The 14,929-nt window shown below is 35.6% G+C and overlaps 2 protein-coding genes across 2 annotated transcripts; one reads left to right on the top strand and one right to left on the bottom strand.

The window, feature by feature from the left end:
* Positions 1–4,309: 4,309 nt before the first annotated feature.
* LOC124959257 (olfactory receptor 4S2-like) lies at positions 4,310–5,602 on the top strand. The gene is given in 1 exon segment (XM_047517822.1): positions 4,310–5,602. A coding segment is annotated over 1 exon segment (1,293 nt).
* A 6,641-nt stretch (positions 5,603–12,243) lies between these two features.
* On the bottom strand, positions 12,244–13,176 carry LOC124959255 (olfactory receptor 4C16-like). Its single transcript, XM_047517821.1, has one exon. The coding sequence runs from the start codon at positions 13,174–13,176 to the stop codon at positions 12,244–12,246; it is 933 nt and encodes a 310-aa protein (XP_047373777.1).
* Between the last annotated feature and the right edge of the window lie 1,753 nt (positions 13,177–14,929).

The following is a 14,929-nucleotide window of genomic DNA, read 5'->3' as shown; positions in this document are numbered from 1 at the left end:
ATAAAATAGCACATTATTTGGTTTATCATATTTTATACTAGAAATTCATAAATACTTTCTATGTGTCTACTCTTTATAAAGTGTGAGCATTCACAGTTATTGTAGTGTTAATTTATCATCTGAGCTGCCTTGACTTATCAAATTACCTCCTTGTACTTCTGTGGAAATATTAACAGGGCTAACTAATTCATAAAATTAAAATATGTGTGTTAAATTCAAAATCATTTTATAGTGCTTTTCACAATTTCCAATGCATTTTAATGAATGTTTACAATTAATATAAAAAGAAAGGGTAGATCTTAATGTCATTTGATTAATAGTCATTTGAGAAAGTAAGAGAAGATCTGTTTAATTAAAATGAAACACAAAATTTAACTGTAAAAGAACAATCAAGTGATCTGGAGGAGTTAGTCATTGACAATTTAGTGAAATGTCTTGTGGTATGGAATAAGGTTTTAGGGAAGGCAATATAATAAGGAAAAACCTTATGAAAATGGGAACATTTAAGTTTGACCTTAACTGTGAAAAGAAAAAGAAAAAATCCTTCACTATTAATATATGATCAGCCTTAATAGCAGAAGAGGAAGATTATTAACACTTATGATGAATGCATAAAGAGTTATTTTCTGCATAAATAATATTATGACTAGTTTTTTAAAATTTTGGTTACTAATCATAAAACCTAAGTATTTAAAATCACATATTTAAAACAATTTTATATACTTTAAAAACCACATTAGAAAAGTCAAACACTAACTAAAGTGATGAGAGTTTCTTGTTAGATTTGTCCAAGAATTTCCATAGGGATTGCCTTTGGCTTGCATCCAGATCCCTCCAGTGTCTTTAAATAAGTCTCCTAACTCTATGTGCAGCTACTTTAGGAGCCTTTAGACTCCATGCATTTAAGGGAAGTGATCTTGGATACTCATTATTGCATGGAAGGAAGAAAGAGCAAAAGACCCATATGCATCTGATTTTTCTCTTTCAGTATTGTGATAAAATTCTTATTCTCATTCTGAGTGCTCAGAGGGAAATTTTAAGATATAATTTTACTTTAAACATAATTTAAAAGCTAGAAACAAAGAATGAGAACTTTTTCACTGATTTTCTGCGTAAGATATTTGCTTCTTATTTTAGGTTAGTTTTTTTTATTTTTTGATATGAATTCAAGAATAAAGGTATTGCTTCAAAGACAGGAATTGAATGAAGACAAATGTGAGTTGTTATTTTCATGTTGTTTTTCCATCTTACTTTGCTTTTTCTTAAATACCTGCTATGTAAAAGTCATCATTTTGAATGATCATAACATCATGTAGCCTTATTTTCCTATTTTTCAAGAACATTTTTCCCTCTTGGGTAAATATTCTGAAAACATAACTATTTGGCAACCTTTTTGTAACTTTCAGATTCTTCTAACTTAAGTAACTATTTTTAATTTTCATAGTTTATCAGACAGTTTTAAGGTATCTGTTCAAACAGAAAATTGACAATGAGAATACTGTATCAAAGTGCTAGTTTCAAATTTGGGACTCTTAGAGCCTGCAAAAGAGGCTAAGATAAACTGTTGAATATTTTTGCTCTCTTTCAGATAGAAAAGGAATGCCAAAAATTATGAACACCTGAAACTATTTGACAAATAATTAAATAAAATGAGCAATGAACAGAATAAATCAAGAAAATTATGGAGACCCTTGATTTTGAATAATTGATCAATTATTGACTTTCTTTCTTTATTCTGTGGGGTTACAGAAGGCAGTCGGCATTTGCAGATTGTAGGAAAGTGCCATGTCACTGAGCCACATCCCCAGCTACTGCTTCCTTAATTTCTCAAGAGGAAAGAGAGGCCAATAGAGTTGAGGAGTGAACTTTTCCTAAATTAAATAATGTGTGTGGCACATGAAAGGAAGGTGTCTGTTCCTGGTCTTAGTCTATTATACATTCCATAAAATTTTGGCATTGAAGTTGAATATGATTTTACAGAAGAAAATTTCAGTATGTGTTTATATATATAAATATATATGATATACATGTATATATATGATGTGTGTACATATGATATATATACATATATATGTATCAATCTTTAACAAAGGGAGAATATAATCTATGAAATAACCTAAGTATAATATAGAGATATTATTTTCTACAAGTGTTTCATTCCATTATTCTTCTTTATAAAAGAAGGATTCCCTGTAGATATTATATTAGAAGTCTTCTCAAATAAATATGTTAGCTTGATTTCAGTTCTATCTGTGAAATGAGAAATCCTATTGTATATCCCATATCCTGGTAATTAGTTTTCACTGGAGTAGTTGTAAAAGTAATTCAAACCTCTGTAGAAATCTGTATGGCAAATCTAATGAAGATAATTTATAACCTGAGCTTCCTTGGTCTTAAAAATTTTGAGAACATTAATACTTTTAAAATTAAAAATAAAGGAACTGATTCTACTTAGTAGTTATAATGTGTTAAAGTCACATATCTTTACCTATTTCATGTGAACATTTTTGTTTGATTTCAAAGAATCCTATGTGTTAGATAGCATTACCACTCTCTTATAGATGAAAAAACCCAGGCTCAAAGAGTGATGTAAACTGCTTAATTATTCAACCACTAAGGCTGGATCATATATTGGAATCCACTTAGTCTAAATGAAGCAGCACATTCATTCACAATGATAACCTGTGTGATACACCCTGAGAATTCAGCATTTGAAACTATGCTAAGAGATAGTGTCAGTTTGACAAAAAAAGACAAACGAGAAATTTATAAATCTCAATGTCAGCTATTATATTTCAGAGATCACTCTTGAAATTGCTTCAAATCCTACTAGGAATTTCCTAACCATAAATCATGTAAACTGGTTTTAATTTTTTTTTATTTCTAATAAAATTCCATGTTTATGAAGAAGTCTCCATTTTCAGCAATGGTATATATAAAAACAATTTTCAAGCTTTTACTCAAAAAATTCATATGACATTTCAGGTCCATTGCAATTGGACTTTTTCAACAATTCTAGAGAGTGCCCCCTACCCCCCCAAAATAGAAATTAAACCAGAAGTTGTTAACTTAAGTTTCATACATGAACTGAGACCCACGCATCCATCGTATGTCTAAAGTTGTATTGAAAATCTCTTTGTATATCAAATGTGATATTTCCAAAATATTTTTCATTGGAATACATACAGTGCAAAGGCCATGATTTCCTTGCTGTTCTAATGCTTTACAAGCTTGCTGACAAATTTTTCTCAGTGATTAGGATTTATTTTCTATAACCCAGGCTTGAGTTTAGCAGTTGTGTGACTCCTTTTAGATCAAGTTACTCCAAGTCACAAAAAGGAAGAAAGAGATATAGGGTGGTCATTTGCATCAAATAAATATTTTTTTTTTACTTACATATTCCAGGATTTGACAATGAACATATAGCCAGCCTGTTGAGAGAAAAAACATGATTCAATTCTGAGATCCAAAGCAGTAAAACAGGTGAAGTGAAGAAAAATCTCTGAGTCCAAGTGTCTCTGCAAGTTTGCTATTGCAAGAAGAAATGCTAGGAAATCTGACAATAGGGCCCACATGATGAGAACTTGAGAACTCCTGGATGAGACAGGAAAATGAACTGGGAAAAAAGGAAAAGTCTGGGAAGCAATAACCATTCTGGAGGCCCATAGAAAGGATCAACTCTCTTCTCCTCAGATTGGTTTGTTGCTCTCTCTCTCCCTCCATTTTTTAAAAAACATTTTCTTGAGTCCTAAAAGGACTTGATGAGATTGTTATCCAGAAGTTTAATATTTGCATGAGTTTGCTGAAGTATGGTGTCACTAGACATGATCGACTTTTAAATTTATCAGTTTAAAAGAACTGAGAATGAGAGTATATATCCTGCCTTTGAAGAACAGACAAACTTTGGGCTTTTTAAACACACTGGAGATTTCAAAGCTACTAATAAGTTGAAACACTGAAACACCATCTTAAATTGAACTGAAAAGCTGTGTTTTGTGCTTAAAGTATTCACCCTACTGTTCATGGTGTGAGGGTTTGGGATTCATCACCATCAGGATTGATTTTCTGTACTGTTCCTATTACTAGTGAGTCTGCTCTAATAACCTGCATTCTACTTGTGAGTAAATATTCTACATATTTTATCCATTGCTGTACTCCTAGTGCCAATTACACTGATTGATTCATAATAAACAATCAATATATGTATTTACTGAACACAGAATTTTGAAAATAAATCAAAGATTTCCAATAGTCTAGTGTTTCAGGTATATTATCCTCTCCCTTTAAATAATCAAGCCCATGAAAAAAAATGGAATATGAAAACATTACTGAATTTATTCTTCTGGGACTATTTAGTAATGCAGATGTGAAGACTCCTTGCTCTGTGATATTTTCACTTTGCTATCTTGCAATTCTTTCAGGAAACCTGGCCATTCTTCTCACCATCAGGGGAAGCCACCTTGGTGAGCAACCCATGTACTTTTTCCTCAGCTACCTGTCCTTCATGGATGTCTGCTTTACTTCCACAGTGGCCCCCAAACTGATCATAGACTTACTGGTTCAGTGGAACACCATCTCCTTCAGTGGCTGCGTGTCCCAGATGTTTCACGCACACTTCTTTGGAGCCACTGAGATCTTTATCCTGGTGGCCATGGCCTATGATCGCTAAGTAGCCATCTGTAGACCCCTTCACTATGTGGTCATCATGAGCAGAAGGGCGTGCTACATCCTTGTGATGGCTTCTGTCATTGGAGCTTTTATCCATTCACTGATGCAGGTGTTGATCATTATTCAACTTCCCTTCTGTGGCCCCAATCAGATAGACCACTATTTCTGTGACATCTTCCCCCTGTTGAAGTTGGCCTGCACTGACACAAGGCTCTTGAAGATCATAATCGTTACCACCACAGGGATGCTGTCCATTCTGACCTTTGTTGCCTTGGTAATTTCTTATGTCATCATCCTGTCCACCTTGAGGACTCGCTCATCTGAGGGCCGCCGCAAAGCCCTCTCTACCTGTGGCTCGCACATCACGTTTGTGCTCATGTTCTTCTTGCCCCTCATCTTCACCTATGTCCCCATGGCCGATTCTGTCAGCGATGACAAAGTGTTTGCTCTGTTTTACACCATGATTGCCCCCTTGTTCAACCCTCTCATCTACACACTGAGAAATGCAGACAAGAAGAACGCCATGAGGAAAGTGTGGGGCCCACACAAATTGTTGGAAGGGACTTGGGGTTGGCGCCCTTGGCCTGATCTTGTTCTCTGCACTGAATCAATGTCAGTAAACAGGGCAGGTGCAGAGAGGTGGTATGTGTCACCCACAGCAGCATGTCTTGAAGAGAGAAGACCCCTGGCCACTCTCCTTCTGTTGCTTTACATTTCTGAGACCGTACACAAAAGAAGGGAACCAGATGATCTCCAGGTTCTTCCTGGCTCTGACATTCTAGCAGTTAATCTGTTCTTCATAAACCAAGACAAAAGGAACATTATGTTACTGATATTGATTCAAATTAGAAATGCTTCATGGTTTGTCAGATGTGCCCTGTCTCAGGAAGCAGGTTTCTCAACTGAGACATCTGTTATAGATACAGACAATTAGAACTTCTTTATTGAGGCTTCCACTGCAATTAAAAACTGACAAAATAAAAGAAAGATATATCTGTTGCATATTTTGAGGTTTGAAAACAGTGCGATGCAATGTAGTTTTTCTATCACATTGTAATTGATGGAAGATATTGTGATTGTTAATAACCTGTTTCACTAATCAGAAGTTTCAAATTGAGGCTGCCATTATGAAATTGATGAAATAGAAACTTCTAGCACTCTTCCCCCTACAGAAATATCAATTTGAACAACAGTCAACGTACAAATATCCTTTCACAAGAGTTCAGAAATCATGTGAAATTTTATAACATCTGAGTGTAACACAGACATTAGAAAAGATGAATTGGAAAAGGCAGGAAGAAGAGTTTTACCTTCTCTGAATCACTCTTTTTCCCAACCCCAAGCATGAAGAGCAATACTTTCCCAGTCAGGAAAGATGACGTGGGGCCTGCCTCAGTAAAATCTAGTGCTGTGCAGACTCTTTTAGCACCAGAATCTATTCCCAGTACCTGTGGACTAACCTCTAGCTCACCACAGCACCAGAGGCCCAGATTCTAGGTCTGCCTTCAAGTTCTTGGGGCCTGCCTCACCACTAGCCCAACTCTAATAGCCCATGGCTCTAGACCAAACACATCAAACGACTGACCTTGGCCCCAGGTGTTAGAATGGTCCCAGGATCCTAGTCATCAGTCTTTGAGCAGACACTTCTGATACAAGCTCCAAGTTGGCACCCATGGATTGAACTTCCAAGTCTGCCCAACTCCCACACTAGATTCTGCAGCCCCAAATCCAAGCCTGTCCCATAGCACCAGAATTCAGGCCCACTCCAACACCAAATTTGTCCTGTGACCCTGTTCATAAGGCCATCATCATCACTGAATCAGAGTGCAGGACAAACCCTGCAGATATAGACTCCAGGATGGTACCCATTGTCTGAACTTCCAAGCCCTCCCTCCTGCCAAATAGGATCTGATTACCCCAGGTTCTAGTCCAGGATTGTCCCCCTGGCCCCAGGCAACACACTGGTGCTGTGCATACAGCTCCATGTTTAATCAGTGTCGGGTCAGTCACCATGGCCTCACGCTCAAGACAAGCCCCTCCATTCTTGTCCTGGTAATTCCCATTCCTGGACCAGCTTCCAGAATCTCAGGTTCATGGCCATCCTTTTGACCCAGGTTCCAATTTGTCCCCAAGGGAACTAACCTCCAGATCAGCTAACATGCATGCTAGCCTCAGTGGTCTCAGGCTTCAGGCAAATCTTCAAAGTCCAGGTAACAGGCTAATATCAGACTAGCCCTAGGCTATATGTACCCAGTCTACATTCCTAGCTCATACCAGTTTCAGGCTCCAGGATGGTATATGGTCCAAGGTCCTTTAGTATTTAGCATCTATGTCAACTCCAGAATACCTAGTGTCCAAGTTTTTCTCAGCAGACTCCAAAGACAGAATGTTTCCTATGAACTACTGTTCTAGGATAACCCCTGTAGACCCAGGCTTCAAATCATTCACCACAGACCCACGATCCTATCAGAAGATTCAGTCTCCAGGACAAGCCATAGCCACTGAGGCCACAGGTTCATCTCACTTTTAGAAGAACAAGGCCTAATCCAGTTCTTAGAATCACCTATAGATCAAAATGTCTCCTGTGGACAAAGACTGAAGTCCATCCACTATGGATATAATCAATAGATCCATCTAGTATGTCAAGGATTCAAGAAAAATTTCATGGACCTAGATACCAGGCCTACCAATTCCTCCTTATATTTCTCATCTATTCTTTCAGTCTGTGTGCTTTATCCCTGAGAACCTTGCTATGGACTGAATGTCATGAATTCACAACTCACAAGTTGAAATCCTAACCCCATCAGGATGCCATGAGGGGATGGTAAATTATTTACTCCTCCAGTAAAGCTCACAGGGGATGCCCCTGAAGTTCATCTCTTGTGTACTCCGAGCCTCCCAATATGTCCCAGTTAACCGCTGATGCTTTCCTACAACAGCATTGTTAATGCAGAGCCTTCTACCCTAGCAGAAGCCCGTGATTCCATTTCTTTCACTCTCTCCCATTTTAGAGTAATAGTGTGAATTGTAACCTCATTTCTTCTATGGATCCAAGAGGAGTTGACTTTTAAGCTTATTCATATATTTACTTTTCTTAAGAAGGAATGGTGATGCCCAGTTCCTTGCAAGCTGAGCTAGATACCAGAATACTTTTGGCATTAAAAATGGCACCTTTCCTTACTGTTCTTTTAGTTTTTTTTTAGTCTTTGAGGTTATAATAAAATATTATTGTAATGGTTAAGAAATAACATAATATTAGGAATTAAGTACATTTTGAATAAAATATATTATATGTAGAATTATTAAATTTTATATTGAATTAAAGGAAAACTACTCAATATGTAATATAAGAAATTTAAAAGGTATCATTCCACTTTTATACTTGTGATTTGTACTTTTATTGACATATTTGTCTGTCATGTATGATTTAAAATTTACAAACCATTCTTTACTTTTGAACTTTAAGTGGTCAACTGTGTATAAAAAATTCAGGAAGAAAAGTACTGTGTAGTTACATATTCTAGTTCTCTCCATTTATTCCTGGAGTTCTGAATTTCCATCTGGTGTGTCTTCTCTTCCAAACTGTATAGTTCTTTGGTCATATGTCTCTGCTTTTGATTAGTAGGTAAGGTCATTGTTGTAGCTAGTTTTGCAGACTGTCTTTAATTAATACAGAATTCTGTATTGACATTGTTTTTTCCTTACTTTAATGTGCTTTTCTTTTGAATATCACCTCCCCAGTTTCTAATAGAAGTAAGCCGTCATTATTATGCTTACTCCTTTCTATATAATATAATACAATATGAATTTTTCTTGGCCTAATTTTAAGATTAGTCCTTTATACTTAGATTTCCAGTTTTTCAATGTCATGTACATATGTATGACTTACTTTCCCTTTCTTTTTTTCAAAATTTTTTATAATTAGTTATACATGACAGTAGAATACATTTTGACATATCATACATAAAAAAGACTATAACTGGTCATTCTTCTGGTTGTACATGATGTAGAATTAAACTGCTGCTATAATAATGTATGTACATAGGGTAATAATATCTGATTCATTCTGCTATCCTCCTGCCCCATTTCTTCCCTTCACTCCTCTCTACCTTATCCAGAGTAGCTCTTTTCTTCCCTAGCCACCCTGCTTTCCTGTTATTGTGAAGTAGCATCTGCCTATCAGAGAAAACACTCTGCCTTTGGTTCTTTGGGATTGGCTATTTCACTCAGCATGATATTTTCCAGCTCTATTCATTTATGGGTAAATGCCATAATTTCATTCTTCCCTAAGACTGAGTAATTCCATTGTGTATATACACCACATTTTCTTTACCCATTCATCTGCTGAAGGGCACCTAGATTGGTTCCATAGTTTAACTATTATGAATTGAGCTGCTATAAATATTGATGTGGCTGCCTCAGTGTAGTATGCTGATTTTAAGCCCTTTGGGTATAAACCTAGGAGTGACTCAAATGGTAGTTCCATTTCAAGTTTTCTGAGTAATCTCTTATTTTCTTTCTTTTTGACCACTGATATTTATAATCAAACAAGGATATATTTTAAACATTCCTTCAAATATATTTTCTGTGCTATTCTCTCTCTCTCTCTCTCTCTCTCTCTCTCTCTCTCTCTCTCTCTCTCATAGGACTCTACCTTTGATAAGGTTAGGTCATTTGACATAGTTCTACTTGTCATTTATTGAGTCACAGTTTATTTGTTAATAATTTTTTTTTCTCTGAAATTTAAAAAATATTTTATTTCTGTGTGTATTCTTTGTTGGTTGGTTTGTTTTGGTACTGGGAATTGAATGCAGGGACACTTGACTACTGAATCACATCCCCAGCCTTACTTTGTATTTTATTTAGAGACAGGACTTCACTGAGTTGCATATTTTTTGATTAATCTTTTACTGATCCTTTCCTTTGAATTGTCCAGTACTGCTGGTTATACTATCTGATTATTATTTATTACAGATATTTCTTCTTTCTAATGTATGTATTTAAAGTATAAATTTCCTCTTGGGATTGGGGTTGTAGATCAGTGGTAGAGAGCTTGCCTATCATGTGTGAAGCCTTGGGTTTAATCCCTAGCATTAAAAAATACATATTCTTAAACCTACTTTAGCTCTGGCCAACAAGTTTTGATATGCTGTATTTCCATTTTCATTAAGTGTATTGTTTTTAAAGTTGAGTTTCTCTTTGTTCTGAAGGGTATTTAGGAATGCCTTTATTCCAAACCTTTGGAACTTCCTGCTATCCTTCTGTCATTGATTTCTAGTTTATTTACCCTGCAATTGGAGAGCATATTGTCTACGATTTTAAACTCCTCAAAATCCATCCACTGTTATGTCTCATCTCATAATCTATCCTGATTTACATTTTGAAGACAAATGAAAATAGTGTTACTCTGCTGTTGTTAAATTGAGCATTCTATAGGTGTCAAATAGTCAATGGTGTTGCCTTCTGTGCATTTGGTGATTTTTGATCTTGTTCTATTAATTGTGAAGAAACAATTCTTTAAGTATCTTTTGCTCAACTAGGCTAGTCTTTGATTTTTATATCTGGCAGTGCTATATAGTTATATACACACCAGGTATCTTATGTTACATTTTATAATTGAAATCTTCAACTACTTACAAAATCATATCCTCATCTAAATTCATTGAGACAGAGAAAAGCAGTCATCATAGTAAAGGAACTTTTTAGATAACTAAATTAGAACATACTAACATCTTCCTCTGAAAAGTAATTAAATTATTTTAATGCAAATTATTTAATACTTATGAATATTTAATACTTCTCAATATTTAAAAAATGGTGCACAGAAATTATAGTATTGTGCATTTAATAATGGCATTTGTGTCATTTGCCTTGCACCGTAGGGAAAATTTTGGGTGGTTCAAGGGCATCAATATGTTATTGAAAGATGTACTTCTACCAAAATTTTGGAAAAAATTTCCAAAATGCATTTTAAAATACTATGATGGAAAGTTGGGCTTGCTGTGATGAGTATAACTTTTAAAAATATACTTTATTTTTAAAGCAGTTTTAGGGTCACATGAAAATTTCACAGAAAGTACAAAGAATCCTTAACACCTGCACTCTGTCCCTTACAGTTCCCTGTCAACACCTCTTGCATTGGTATGGAACATTTGTTATAGTCATTGAACGAGTATTAATAAATGCTTACTGAAATTCACAGATTATGTTACTCTTTACTCTTTGTATGGTTGAATTTATGACACATGTGTTGTCGAGCATCTACCATTAAAACACCATACAGAATAGTTCACTCTTTTGAAAATGCTGCATGCTTCACTTAATCACTTTTCTTCTCCTCCTGAAATCCTGGAAACCACTTTTTGTTTTGTTAGCCTCCTCAGTTCTGCCTTTTCCTGAAGGAAAATTCATAGTTCATATACTTACAGTAAATATTCGTTAAAAAAAAAACTTGAGAATTCTCTCTTTGGTATTTCATACTTTGATGAAATCTCTTCATATTTCAAAATCATTAACATCAACTGTATATATATATATAATTTTTACTTGGCAAAACTGGGTGTTGAATCAAGAGGTGCACTACCACTGAGTTACAATACAGTCCTTTTTAAAGTTTTGAGACAGGGTCTCACTAAAATGAAAGTCTGTCCTTGAAATTGTGATTGTCCTGTCTCAGTCTCCTGAGTCACTGGGATTACAGGGGTGCAGTAGTACATCTGACTCAACTGCTTATATTCTTTGCTTCTAGTCCATGTAAATATACCATTTTTTCATTTGTGCCATCAGTGCCACAATTGTAATAATACCATATTATGAGCACATTTCCATAACAGTAAATTTTTAAGCAATTTTGATACCACTCCCTCAAATTGGAAGAAATCAAATTAGGAGCACAAAGTATATTTTAGAAAAAGAATAACTTTTTTAGCAAAAGAAAAGAAAATGAGAAAGTCTCCCTAAGATCAAAATATTCCTTTGGAAGGGTAAAATTTCTGCCCATATTCTGTCACTGTTCTGGAAGTTTCTATGTAAACACATGGTAAGAGTCCAAAGTATATATACTTTCAAGTATTGGTTTGGGGAGTACCTAGATGGTCTGTAATCCATGATAACAGGATGCTTTTCCAATTGTTGCACATGGTACGTTATGCTGAGTTAGAAAGAACAAATAAGTTAAGGTACATAATTAGATATAAGAGGTTGAAATGTCTAACAAATATGGCTATTTGGAAGAGAGAAAAATTGCCTCTCTGTGGATTTGAGCATGTGGAACAACATTACTAGCAGAGAACACCAGACACCAATGTGAAAAAAGGCAAGAAAAACACTAGATAAATTCTACAAGAGATAATATGCAAATAAGAGACACAGAAGTGAAGAACATTTAAGGTAGTAACCCTTGAATACTTGTTTGCACCTCATCCTGTCTCCTTTTCTACGTAGAGTCCATTTAAAGTAGTCAGTGTACACGTACACATGTCATTTCCTGAAGGAACTCTCATTCCCCTAGGGACTATTCTGTTTAATCTGCAATTTGAAGATGATTTACTTTTTCTATTTTAATCCAAACTAGGATTAAAACTGATCATTTGAGACCAGGCTTTTGCTCCACAACTTCCTCATGGCATTTTTCACTTCTGCATTCCTCAGTGTGTAAATCAGAGGGTTAAGCAAAGGTGTTCTGATGGTATAAAACACAGCTATCATCTTATCCATGGGGAAAGTGGTTGCAGGTTGTTTGTATATAAATATGCAAGGGCCAAAAAACAAGATGACCACAATGATGTGAGAGATGCAGGTGGAGAGGGCCTTTCTCCTCCCTTCTGCACTGTGGTTTCTCAGAGAATGCAAGATGATGATGTATGAGAACATTAGCATGATGAAATTCACTGTACAAATGGCCCCACTGTTGGACACCAGGAGTAGGTTGGTCACATATGTGTCTATACAAGCAAGCTTCAACAATGACTGCAAGTCACAAAAATAGTGGTCGATAACATTGGGACCACAGAAAGGCAAACACAAGGCAAGAAAAATCTGAGCTAAAGAATGCACACAGGAGCCCAACCAGGCCACAGCCACCAACACACTACAGACATGGCAGCTCATGATGGTCATGTAGTGCAGGGGCTTACAGATGGCCACATAGTGGTCAACAGCCATGAGGATGAGGATGAAGATCTCCAGGCAGCCAAAGAAATGCAACGAAAAGACTTGGATTATGCACTCACTGAAAGAAATAGTGGTCTTCTTCAAAAGGGCATCCACAATTGTTCTAGGAGCTATGGAAGTAGAGAAGCAGAAATCAGATAAGGATAAATGGAAAAGGAAGAAGTACATTGGACTGCCGAGTGCTCGACTGGTCTTGATGGTGTTGATAATGACCAAATTACCCAGCAAAGTCCTCAAATAGAAAAGCAAAAATGTGACAAATACTATTTTCTTCCTAAATGGATTTTGTGTCAACCCAAGTAGGATGAATTCAGTCACATTATTGTTCAGCTGCATGATTTCATGAATGAGGACAAGGGGCAAGTGTGAGATGATCTATCTGCAAAAGAGAATGGATTTCATTTATGGTGTGTTCTTTTAAGTTATGGAATATTTTCAGGAAAATAGTTCATGGTGCTTTGTATGATTATGAGATATTCAAAGCCAATATAACATTAATCTTTGGGTACCTTCCAGATATGATTTCTTAATAAGTCATCTAACACTTGAGTCCTCAACCTCAGTACTTGACTTAGTAGGATGTCATTTTTAAATAAAGATTTGAATATGATGCTTTCCTACAAAATTCTTCAAATACAACTCTTCCTTATCTTTGGCAAAATTCTGAATGATTTTGCTCCTTATATATTATCCCACATTGATATTTACTTTATTTTTTTCCATATCAAAAACTTGGCAGACCTGGTAGGGTGGTGCACACCTGTAATCCCAGCAGCCCTGGAGGCTGAGGCAAGAGAATTTTGAGTTCAAATCCTTTCCCAGCAACAGAAAGGTGATAAGCAACTCAGTGAGATCCTCTCTCTAAATAAAATAGGGCTGAGGATGTGACTCAGTGGTTGAGTGCCCCTGAGTTTAATCCCTGGTAGCACCCCCCAAAATCGTGGCAGTATGCTTGCATGGTGTAACACACAGCATTTAGGGCATGTTTTATTGTCATTGGAGTTCATGATAAAAACGTAAATTCACATAGTACCCTCAAACCCATATAATTACTTACATGGGTTTATGTATGATAGATTCCATATTTATTAAACTTATTTACAAAAATGTGTATGATTTATAGCTATATAATATTTCTAATTCTCTGCATATTTCCCATAATATATGCCAGCTTGAAAATGATTTTGTTCAGCCTTCAAGCATCTTTAAAATATTTGGTATTTAACATATAAAAGGAGCTGAAACGAATGCTTTTCCATGGTTTGTTACAACTCAAAGATTCCAATTATATTTTTATTTCTCCCATTTCTGCCAAGTAATGTTAGAGCCCTCAGAGTCCCAAAAGACATTTATAACATAAAGGGTGCACATTATTCTACTTGATATTTGAATGTTTTCATGGTTCAGGTTTTTAACTTAATTTAGACATGAATGGGTTATGTGTGATGGTTACTACCAGTCATTTGGTTAGGACCAGATCAGGATCTTAATGTTCCAAACTTCACATTCCTGCAGCACACCAGAAAAGAATAAATGACAGGGGATGTGGTTTACAAAGAGAAACAGTAGTCAGTAACTGATTTCAATCAATTTTTTCCATCCCTGTCATACCCAATGATTATTCACCATTTAAATGTCAATTTATAGTTGTGCATAATAGTGGAGCTCACTTTGACATTACCCCACATGCATGTAATATAATTTGGTCCATTTCAGTCCTAGGTACTTTTCCTACCTGCCTCCTCTGCCTCCCCACTTCCCAGTCCTCCACTCTATTAATTGTCTTTCTATTTATTTCTTATTTTAAATTGGTGCTTTATAGATATACAGAAAGGTGAAATTTACTGCAGGATATTGAAATATGTACATACACTTTTTTTTTATACACTTCTTTTAACAAATATTTCTTTTTCCAAATTTGGAAAAAAAATATTGTCATGAACTTTCTAGTCAAGATGATGTTTGAAGGAAAATTCTGTAAAGACATAAGCTGAAATGATGTGCATTTAAATAAAATACAGAAGATGCGCTTAACCTATTGTTTTTCCCATATCTCATTCATAACACCAATAAATTATTTTGAAAGTTG

The sequence above is a fragment of the Sciurus carolinensis genome, chromosome 11 (assembly GCF_902686445.1).
Source record: "Sciurus carolinensis chromosome 11, mSciCar1.2, whole genome shotgun sequence".
Taxonomy (NCBI): domain Eukaryota; kingdom Metazoa; phylum Chordata; class Mammalia; order Rodentia; family Sciuridae; genus Sciurus; species Sciurus carolinensis.
Note: the sequence above shows the minus strand (reverse complement) of the source record. Positions and strands in the feature narration are given on the sequence as shown.

Excerpts from the sequence above, each read along its gene's own strand:
- LOC124959255 (XM_047517821.1), bottom strand. The coding sequence starts at position 13,176 with ATGCAGCTGAACAATAATGTGACTGAATTCATCCTACTTGGGTTGACA.